The following is an 11712-nucleotide window of genomic DNA, read 5'->3' as shown; positions in this document are numbered from 1 at the left end:
AAATTTATATTTTTAAATTTTTCTTAAAAATATATTTTAAAATTTTAAATTTTTAAAAACATTTTTTATTTTTTTTACATTTTTTAATATTTTTTTACATTTTTTCTCTTTTTTTCATGTTTTTTCTTATCGGAGGATATTTTTGGTAAAAAAAATTCGTTAACCCCGGAATCAAGGAAAATCTTAGTTTTCTGAGGTTTTCCGATTCCGGGCTGCATAACCCTTTTGCTGACGTGTCGGGAATAGAACATTACTTAGGAATCATCGAATACCTAAACCAAACAAGGTTTTTGTTGATAACCTTGGATGAATAACCAAGGTTATCAAGAATAACCCCGAACCAAACGTACCCTTAGAAATAATACGATCACTTATTTCGATAGAGTGGTCTAGTCGATCGGGCTGTTGATTCGATTGGATTCTGAGTCTCTCAGAACCGATGAAACCTCGAGTTGCATTAATGTCATTCAGAGTCGAGTCAATATCTCTGCCGAGTGGTTTGGCCGATTGAATCATAGGTCCGATCGGACATGCTAGGCACGCGACTCGATCAGAGTAGACTCTTTGGTCAAGTGAACAAACCGAGCGAAGGCTGAATCATCAAAAAGTGCATTATTCCTTAAGTCGGCCCAACCGCATTTACAAACGAGATCTGATTAGACTATAAAGGGGATTCGGTCGGCTTGCCAGTAAAGCATATTGAGGGTCCATCAACCCAACGACCTAATATTCTCTTTTGATATTTTGTGTAATGGTTGTCAAAGAAACAAAGAAATATTCCCTGTGCATTCTTTATAAAGGAAGCTTCTACTATACAAATCACAGAGATGGTGGATCCATTTTCGGAATGTTGTCAGAATATCAAAAGGTTTAGTCCTTTTTTGATAATGCATTGAGATTCGTGCAGATAGGAAAACTAACACTATATAAAGGGTCAACATTACACACTCAGAGCTCGCTTTTCTTGGCTACTGTTCATTACATTATTTTTTTTTCTCTCAGTCATCTATTTGGCTTGAGCGTCAGAGTACTTGTACCGGGACCCTTCCCTGATACGGTTACTAACATTTTTTCTCCCTATTTTCCTTTTTGACATACATGATAGTTCAGAGCCTTCAACTTTCAGCTCATAGTCTTCTCACAGTTAATATCAGAGTCACTAACCCACACACCATCTTTCCCGATTTAAGATCTCAAAGTATTCAAAATAGTTAGAGTTTTTTTTCCTACAATTTTTTCATCTCACAAAATCTCTTTAAAAACATCTCATTCAAGGAGAAGGAAGCCAGTGAGACGACATAATTAATGATGTGGTAATTTAAAACACTCGTAAAAATAATCAAAGAATCAAGATTCAAAATAAATAAATATTTTAGAGGTGGGTCATTGTCGAATGTGCATAATAATAAGTCTCTCCTGAATTAGTACTTGAAATAAAAAAAATAGTGATAATAAAGAGGAAAAGGAGGTAAAAGGTGTTGGAGGAATCCATGAACAGTTTAATTAGTGTATTAATTAGTGCGTTAATTGATTAGTTAAACCTTGCCACTCTGCTCGAAATGTTCCTTAATTTCTTCCTCTTCTTGTCTGCTTCCGCTGACTTCTCTTCCACTAAAAGAATTGGACTTAATTAATTAAATAAATCTAGCCACCTACTGACACCATGCATGAATTCCCAAGGCAAAAAAAGTTTATTATATCTGATATATTATAAAGTTTAGTTTTTTTTTTATAATTAGAAGAGAGAAATAATAAATATTGGAGAAACAAAATTAATACTCTTGGATATATGGAGTTGAAACACAATAGATAAAAGTGAAAAATAAATATAAAAGGTGCAAGCAAGTTGGTGATAAGTGTCAATAATGCTCTAGATTTACTTTTGGTGAAGCTTTTGCATTGTGGTTTGTTTCTACACCATCAATCAAACTTTTCAGTTGTAATTTCTTTTTGTCGGCAAGAGAGGGAGATAATGTTTTTAAAGCTCGTGAGAATTAATTGAAAAAGTTAGGGCTTTAAAGGTTCTAGAAGTGTTAATTTTGAAATTTGATTAATTAAGGGTTCATATAATAATAATAATAATAATAATTTTGAGGTTTTAAGGAACACACTAAATTTATCATTTTAAAAATTTAATGATTTAAATCTATACAATAGATTTTTTTAATCAAAACTACTATATATATATATATATTTAAATTTATTACAATTAAAAAATAAAGGCATAAACAACTTAAAAGGCTCTTGGGAGCATCTACTTTAAATTCATATATTAATATTATTATATAGGAACAAGTAGTTAACATTGAAAAAAAATGAAAAATATATAGAAAGACTCAAAATGTTCCAAAGAACCCACAATAGACTAAAAAAAAATGCTATAATGGATATCATTTTAAAAAAAAATATTTTTAACAAACTAAAACTCCAAACCTTAAAAATATTTAGCACTAATCATTGAAGAATTGTTTAGGGTTTCAAGATGCCCTTATTGATTGCCTAACTTAAACGGCTAGTGAGCCTAATTGAAGAAAAAAAGTTTTAATTATTATGAATGTAAGGTTTGTGATTTGTACTTAAGAGTGGTAGTGAAATTTTAAACTTTATTTTCCACCTTAAAATTAACAATACGGGTGAGACCAGTAATTAATGATGTATAAAAATATTAATAATATAGGATTCACAAAAAAAATATAAGGAGATTTTTTTTATAATGGAAATAATGATAGATTTTTATATTTTTGATGTGATATTAAAGTGACATATAGAAGTCTAAAAAAAATTTATATGAAGTTTTAATCATTGGAGATGCCATAGGTGAATTTCGAATTTTGTTGCTCAATGATTAGAACATGAAATATAGAAGAAAAGTATAATTAAAAAGCATAAGGTGAAATTAAGTATGAGAAATCTTTTAAAAAGAAAATATTATTCTGAGGGGGGAGTTAGGTCGATCGGGTGATAAGTCAAATTCTTGAAATGGTCGAATGAAGAATTTAAATGCATTTAGATCGAGTAATATTCCATAAATGAATAAACTACATCAAGCCATATAATTATTATTAATAATATTTTTTAAAAAGGAAAAAGAAAAAGAAGGAGAATTAATAAATGAATGGTCACGTGAGAGGAGCCCGTGGAGGAGCCCGGAAACTAGCTGAGTGTGCGCCACGTGGCCTCGAGGGGCTCGAGAATATTTGGACACGGAGGGAATTAAGTGGCGTGGTGTACATCTAGGGAAGCCGACAAATGGTAGCCGTCGGTTGCGCCCAACGTGGGGTCAGGATGCGCCCAATCCCATGCACGTGGGCGCCCGGCTCCGGTGTTCCCGGACATGCTGACCACCGTGTCAGTCACTAATTGTAATTAAACCACATGTTTATCAATTTTTTATTATTTTTTTTATGTTTAATAATTATATTATATATAACCCTTAAAAGGTTCAAAGTTGGTGTAAAAGGATCACTTCATTTAGAATTCACAAAAGATTCAAATGATATATATTTTTTTTTATCAACTAACTATGTTGTTTGGTTTTTTTATAGGAATTAAAATAAGTATGAGAATTATAATATTATGGAATGATAATAGATATGAGTATAGATATTATTTTTAAAAATAATATTTAATAAATTATTTTTTTATCAGAATAAACAAAACTTTTTTTTTTTTACTCTTAGAAGAAAATAAGAGAAAAAAATTAAATATGAAAAAAAATACGATGAGAGAGAATGTGTGATGAGAGAGAAAATATGATGAGAAAGAATAAAGAGAGGGAAAATGTGATGAGAGAATGAGAAAATAGAGTATGATTTGAGAGAGCAATGTGAGAGAAGATGATGAAAGAGAAAATGAGATGAGAGAGAAAGTGTGATGAAAGAGAAAGGGTGATGAGAGAAAATGAGGAGAAAGTGTGTGTGATGGGAGAAATTGAGAAGAGAGAAATTATGATGAAAGAAATGTGTGATGAGAAAAAAAGAAGAAAGAGAGTGTGATGGGAGAATCAGAGAAAGCATAAGGAGAGAGAAAGTATTATGGGAGATAATGTACGGTAGAGAGAAAATGTGATGATAAATAAGGAGAGAGAAAGTATGATGAAATAACATAAGAAAAGAGAAAGTGTGATTATAAAATAAGAAGAGAAAAAGTATGTCATGAAAAAGAAATTAAACAAATATATTAAAGATATTTTTGTCCAAAACTTAATTCTCATTCTCATTCCCAGCAAAATCCAATGGAGGAGATGAGTTTTATCAATACCCAAATTTTTAGGTTCCATTTCAAAATTTTAATTTCATTCCTATCAACGAAACTGATTCCTTGATCCCTAAACACTCCCTAAATTTTCAAGAGGTGATAATTAACAAGTGCACACTAGTCTTTAGTCATTCAAGAACAATATAAAATGACAAGAGAAGTTATTTACACGTCTTAGATTAGATCATTGAGTCCACTGTATATAATTTTATTTATTTTACATTATAAGTAACTATTTTTACGACTCAAAAAATGACTTTTGAAAGAGTAAATGGCCCAAGTAGAAATGAGACATGACATATGCATAGTTGTTAAAAGCAGTCTCGATAAGCTTGAAAGGAGAAACTAGTAGGAGCCATGTCCCTGTAAGCTGTCACATTGTGAGGGCCAGGCAGCAGGGGACCAATCAGCTACACCATCTCCATGCATATTTCTTTCTTTCTTTCTTTCTTCTGCCCTAATTAATCAAATGTTTCGATCCTCAGATATCTAGCTCAAAGAAACTCTCTAGTTAATCCATTATAATTAATTACTTGACGACTATTACTCTTTCTTCTTCTTCTCTTCTTTTTTCTTTTTCAACTGTTCATTTGCATGGCAGCTTCCTCACTAGCTCCAACGCAAGTGCACCAGCTCACACAAGGCTCGGTCTGAATGAATCAGTGTGCCAAAGAAATTAAACAGTACTCGTGCCTATTCCTCTCACTTTCTTCCTGCCCCTGTCCATGCATGCTGCAGTCATGAACAGGGTCAGGGACAGTGCCCTTAAATCTCCTTGCCCTTTCATGGAAGAGGAAAGAGATGTTACATTATTATTCTTCGACTCTCTCTCTCTCTAGGTGTTATTCCTCATCTTCCTCAAAACATATAACCTCCCTTCCAGTCAATATGCCTGACCACAGGCACTGCAATTTACCATTTATTCTCCTCCTTAATTATTATTGTTATTATTATTATTATTCTTTATTATGCACCCATAGAAATCATAACCTACTCATGACCTAATCACTCCGGCACTTCTATTTATCTCTCTCCTTCCTTTGCTTTTCTAGATTCACTTAGCTTTTTCTCCTTCCTCCAGAAAGGCAACTGCAAGCTTAGCTTGATCTTGATCTTGACCTGGGATTGGAGTGGAGGTGGATCGATCATATGGCGACCGTCTACCCTGATCTTTCACTCCACATCTGTCCGCCGTCGGCCGCCCTGGCGGCGTCAGCAGCGGCGGTGGCATCCAACTCCAGCGGCAGCAGCGGGAGCGAGTTGAGCCATGGCCTCCTTGTGCGAGAACAGCAACGACTGAAGGCATTTCATCACCATCATCGAGTCTGGCACGGCGGCTGCGAACCGACGCTACACCTTGGGCTCGACCAGTACGACAGCATTAACCATGATCAACTCCTGCGCCGTCTCCGTCACCGGCAGGCGGCGCACGGGTTCAAGCGCACGCAGGCCAGCCACGCGAGGAAGAGGAGCATCAGAGCTCCGAGAATGAGGTGGACCACCACACTCCACGCCCATTTTGTCCATGCCGTCGAACTCCTCGGCGGCCATGAGAGTAAGCACAGTTGGAGATCCACATGGTCTCAAATAATATATATTAATTTCCATTCATCGCATGGTAACCGATTGCATGCTGCTGCAGGAGCAACCCCGAAATCGGTTCTGGAACTCATGAACGTCAAGGATCTAACCCTAGCTCACGTCAAGAGCCATCTCCAGGTACAAAACACACACAGAGATTAAGCCTAAAGACTAATTAGAGTGGTTAATTGCTGTCCATTAATGCTGCAGATGTATAGAACAGTGAAGAGCACTGACAGAGGAGGAGCACAATTAGGAGGTATTTGGATTCACCATAATCAATAAATTAATTCCTTAATATATATATATTAATGGTCGAGGTGCAGAAATGGGGATGAATAGTGTTGCTCAGAGGAGTGGAAGAGAGGTGGAAGCAGCAGAACTAGAAGTGGAGGGAGGACAACTGCAGGCATATGATAAAGCTGGGCAATACGATCAGATCAGCCATTGCCACTGCTCTTCTAGGTCTCCTGTCTTCTCTCCTTAAAAAATTATTATTGGCCTGTAGATGCGATTTAAGAGCTGCATGTAGTTTAATATTGGGCATTAATTGATTGTCAGTGCTGAGTTGAGAAGGGATCATTGGCTGAAGAGTGACAGACAGGTGCAGAGGGAAGAGGAGGCAAATATCGACACTTTCTCTGCTGCAGTAGATGGTGGAAGAGCATTTCCTGACCTTGAAATAACATTAGGCAGACAGAGTTGGCAAATGCAGCATGAGGATGTATCTGAAGAGAGGACCCTTCTCAAGTGCCTATCAAGTCACAGAAATAGCATTACTTGGAATGTTTGAAGAGTTAGGGTTGCATTTGGGGAGTTAGAGTTGCATTTGTACATGTAAAATCTAGTCCTGACAAAATCTGGCTAGAGATTAAATTTTTGTATGGTGCATGCATTTGTACTCATGATTTTATGATGATTAACTCTTTGGGACTGATAAGAAAATAACTCCTCCCCATGAATCTTAACAACCTCCTATTCAGAATTGTAGAGCAATCAATGGACAGATTTAGTAGATTCTTGTGCCAACTGAGTTTTTATTTTCTGCATACCAGGTCAGAGAGCTCTCTTTTCCTTGGAAGAACTATTAAGAATAATGAATATTACATACAGTGGAAGACATTTTAGATCAACATGATAAAGGGAGGAAAAAAATGGAGCAGGCCATGTATTTACAGCTATATTTCCTGCAAGTATCAGTAAGAATAGGAGTTTAACTCTGTGCTATACATGGATTCTGATGTGCCATGTGCCATACTTTCATCTTCCCAATTGATGATCTCTTTGGCATACTCAAGTGCTGTAGGGTTTATGCCCAGCGAGGTGCTGTGTCTAACTTCTGCTCAAGCAAATCAAATTTACTAAGTATAAAAAGGGAATATGTATGTTGGAAGGATGGATGACTGGCAATGCATTCAAAGAGCCTTTTACTCTCCATCATCCGGTCCATGGTCATGCCATCAGTGTCTTCATAGTATTCATTGTAGTCTGTTATAGCAATAGAGAAAATGACAATGTGAACATCTTCAAACATGCCAAGACACTTGCAGTTCTCTCCGAGGCCTTTGGTGTGAATTCTGATCAGTTGACACCTACAGCGGATGTGGAGTTATGGCAAAAGCTTCTGAGACAATAGTTGTTCTAAACATACTCTAAGAGGACTAACTATTTATAAAAAACACATACACACACACACAAAACAAGTGCAAGAAAGGAACCATCATAAACACAATTGTAGGACGGTTTGAAAATTCAGACAAAGTGTGTTTCTTATGAGGGAAAGAAGCCCAGAAGGAAATAAGGTGATAGAAAACATCTTTATTGCTTCATCTAATTTTGTCAGAAAACTTGTTTCCCCATACAATGTAATGAAAAATATAAGAGAAAGCGGAGAATACATAGGAGCTGCATCATTTATGTATTGTTTTTATCACATTGCCTCCTCTCTCATAATCTTTCATCCAGCAATTAGACCCTAAAACTACCTCTTCTTCCCTTACATTATGTGTCCGTAATTTTCTTACCAAGTGCTATGGAAATTAATTTTAAATATCTTGATTACCTTACATGGTTATACTTGCAACAGCCAATGCAGTTGGTACTGACCTTGACAAGGTTTCTTGCTGTTCGTCATCATCAAGACCACTTCCAGCATAAGCTGATGGAGGAAACTGGAAGTCCATGTACATTAATCCATTGGAGGAAGTTATTCCAGCAGCATAGAAGATATCAGTATCAGAGGGCTTGAAATCAACTCTTGACGTACCAACAACCTGAAGAATTCCCAGCACCATCATTACTAATAAATTGAACATTGACTATGAAGTTAAAATTGGTCCCTAATACAACTTCCAGCATGCCACAAAAAGGGTGGTTTGGGTTCTCTTTGTTGTATTGCCATTCAGAATACAAGGACAAAAGTATATCCTATAGTATTCACCATTCACATTAAGATGGGTATAATATACTCAAACTTTCCTACTAAGCTTCTGCAGAATTGACATCCTCAACAAGTTACTCGCTGCCCTAATGAAAATTTCTTCATTTGATTAATTATTCTAGCTTCCAATGAAATTTCTTGTGTTGCTCTCTATTCAATCTCATAAGATTAATAGCATATTCATTTGTCAAACATAAGACTGAAGTTTTTGCCCATTATACTGAATAGAAGAAATCTCTTTGAACTGCATTGACTGTAAATATGGTTTCAGATTTTTCTCAATATTTGTATACAATCTGAAATTCTTCAATGTAAAGATTTAAATCATAAATTATAATGATCAACATGCATCGTTGATATTGAGTCCCTGGGGCTATAATGATAGTTAAGAGTGTTGGATTGTTAGTAAACAATGCATGAAAAAAAATAATGCTAGCAGAGACGTATATGCTAAGATGGATTTGTGGAATTCTTAGTTAAGAATAAAATTTAAAATGCAATGATCAGGAGAGAGTAGATGTAGCTTCAAAATGCATGATAGTATGAAAAAAAATGAAAGCAAAAAGATTTCCACAAACAAACAGAGCAGCATCTAGAGCATAATTTAAAAAGTACCTTGCCCCAATAACCAGATACTTTGTCGTACCAATAGAATCCAGGTTGCAACTTTGGAGGGTAACGGAAGCTCTGCAAGAGGATCATCTCGTCCATGCTGAGTTTCTTTCCATTGACACAAATATCTTCTGGCCGTAGCTGGTTTGCCTCACAGCTCTATTCAATCTTCATCAATTGCTGAAATTCCCGGGAACTGAGCAACTTCTTCAACACGCGGAAATTCTTTCCCAGTCTTTCCATATTCGATTCCAGGATTGGAGAACCAATGCCGGCAATGCACTTCCTCCCTTCGGGCATGGATCCCATGGCTCTCAACACGCATCCACTGCAGTACTTAGCATTGCAGACCAAGCAAAATTCTTTCTCCTTTCAAACACTTACAGCAAGCGCCTTTTTTTTTTAAAAAAAAAATCTTTACCTCCATTTCCTCCGCCCTTGCTTGAGGACAGTCTACGATTGCCGCGGACAATGAACAACTGGACTGACCTGATTCCTGAAAGGACACAAACAACGTCTTTTTCGCTTGCACAGAGACCACCTCATCCTCCTCGTCTTCGGAGGCAGACGACTGGAAGCCAAACTCCATGCTGATAGTCGACTCTGCTGAGAGCCGGTTCGGCACCATGTCGTGAGCCGAACTCGTCAGAGAATCCAACAGCGCCAGAGCTGTCGACGACGTCGGAAGTCTTAGTCGAGGAAGGGTCGACCGAACCGGACGAATCTCAACGACAGAGACGGAGGAAGCGGCTTAAATGGCGGGTTCCGGCGGCTGCGGCAGTAACTGAGGCGGCTTCGCAATGGGAGATGAAGGGGAGGGAAGCGGGCGAACGATGGGAAGATCCGGAAGTGCGGCAGAAAGCGGGGAGACAGCGGCGAGGGGAATGAAGTTGACGTCGATGGACGATGAGGAAAGAGCGTCGGAGGTCATAAGGGTACCGGGGGGGGGGTGGTCCTTTTACTCGACGGCAGGCAGCGGCGCCTTGATGATTCGGCAGGCCATTGCAGGAGCGGAAAGGAGGGAATCGAACTGCGGAGGGCGCCGGGGATGGTGGAGCATGACCGTAGCGCAGCGGAACCCTAACCCTGGCCTCGATTCAGTCGGCGGATCAAGCAAAGAGGAGAGGAAGGGTAGAAGGCGGCAGGCACCTTCGGGTACACGCGCGAGAGTGAGAGAGCAAGAGGGGCAAGAGCAGAGAAGAGGTGAGAGCCACTTTGGTCGCTTGAGTGAACGACGAGGGTGGGCGAATGGATTGAATCATATTCAGATCGAATTGGAATTTTTTTTTAAAATTCAATTCGAATATGACCCGAATCAATCAGAGTTCAATACGAAACTTCTAAATTTGATCCATTCAAATCTAATCTGAATAATTCAATTCTAACTTATTTTTCTTAAAATTCTTCATTTTTATTTTAATATTTTATTATTATCATACTAATATTATATTAATATATATATAAATAACTTAATTTTTAAAATAAAATTTAATTTAATCTTAAAAAATCTTTTAAAACCTAAATTCCGATCAAAATATGGATCAATCTAAATCCAACTTAAATCCGATTTGAACATAAAAATATACAATCCGAATTTATTTTTTTTTATAGACCAACCTAATTTGAATTAAATCTTGAATTCCATCTCGGATTAGACGTTATCTTTATCCTGGATTCCATCTTGATCTCAAGCTCCATCTCGATCAAAGACTCTATTTTAATCTCAGATTCCGTCTCGACATCAAGCTCCACCTCGACATCAAACATCCTCTCAGTCTACCTTGTAGCCCCAGATGACAACTTCACCTTAGCCTCAACTGCCGACAACTTCCTTTTCAAGTGAAGTTATAATTCATCTTTGTTGATTAAGTGTGAATGGAGAAGAGGAGGAAGAGAAGAAGCTTCATTGTGAATGGGGACTTTAGTCCCACATTGGAAGTTTCAAGTGGTTTTTGTTGGTTTATATTGATTCACATACTTTAAGGATGTGAACAAGTGCATGGGGAGAAGCTCTCTCTCACGCGTGGGTGCGCAGGGGGGGTGCAAATCTAGGGCCCGGATTGCATTGAACCCAGTTGATTCGTGTGTGAGCGCGACCTGCGCGACCTCACGAATGCCGGACCGGTCGGGGCAAAAATTTGCTCAAGCAGAACAACCAACATTTTGTCACGTTGAACTTTTTGTTGCTATAAAACGGATACATTAATTCGAGATTAATGCAGAATAAAACTGGCCGAATAATAATGAGTGAAACGGTGGCAGTTTCGCTGCTCGGCTAATAATGACCATTAAGGTCATTAATACTGCCGTTGATCTGAGCTCCTATATAAGGAGGCTGTGATCACAGGCAGAAAAAGAAGAGAGAGCAACAAAAGCAAAGGTCCTCCTCCTCGTTCCCCTCTGTCGTGCAACTCCTGCTCGGCAGAGTGCCCGTGATAGTGATCGGGTGCCATTCAGTTCGTCGTGACCACTAGTGCTTGGTGGAGTCCACGGTCAGATCGTTGTATCCTGGAAAACAGACCTCCCGAATAGGCCTCGAAGCACAGCCGGAGGTGGGGGCGAATCTGTTTCAAGGAAACTGCGAACTCGCAGGCCTCGATCAATCCACCTGACCCGCTGTTCGGCTGAGCTACTGTGCTGTCGACCTGACCTGCTGTTCGTACTGAGCTGCCGACCCGCCGAGCTGGTCTGCCGACCCGCCGAGTTGAGCTGCCGACCCACCGAGCTGGTCTGCCGACCCGAGCTGCCGACCCACCGAGCTGGTCTGCCGACCCGCCGAGCTGGTCTGTCGACCCGAGCTGCTGACCTGACTTGCTGCTCGG

The 11712-nt window shown here is 38.5% G+C and overlaps 1 protein-coding gene and 1 pseudogene across 1 annotated transcript; one reads left to right on the top strand and one right to left on the bottom strand.

Moving 5' to 3' along the window:
* The first annotated feature begins 5103 nt into the window (after positions 1 to 5103).
* Positions 5104 to 6786, top strand: LOC122040632 (probable transcription factor KAN4). The gene is made up of 5 exons (XM_042600018.1): positions 5104 to 5812; positions 5900 to 5976; positions 6049 to 6097; positions 6165 to 6303; positions 6400 to 6786. Exons 1-5 carry the CDS (start codon positions 5407 to 5409, stop codon positions 6629 to 6631), a joined length of 903 nt encoding a protein of 300 aa, XP_042455952.1. The 5' UTR covers positions 5104 to 5406; the 3' UTR covers positions 6632 to 6786.
* A 117-nt stretch (positions 6787 to 6903) lies between these two features.
* On the bottom strand, positions 6904 to 9641 carry LOC122040633 (annotated as a pseudogene).
* Between the last annotated feature and the right edge of the window lie 2071 nt (positions 9642 to 11712).

This window comes from Zingiber officinale, chromosome 2A (genome assembly GCF_018446385.1).
Source record: "Zingiber officinale cultivar Zhangliang chromosome 2A, Zo_v1.1, whole genome shotgun sequence".
Lineage (NCBI taxonomy): Eukaryota > Viridiplantae > Streptophyta > Magnoliopsida > Zingiberales > Zingiberaceae > Zingiber > Zingiber officinale.
The sequence above is the reverse complement of the archived record's forward strand: the minus strand, read 5'-3'. Positions and strand labels throughout refer to the sequence as shown.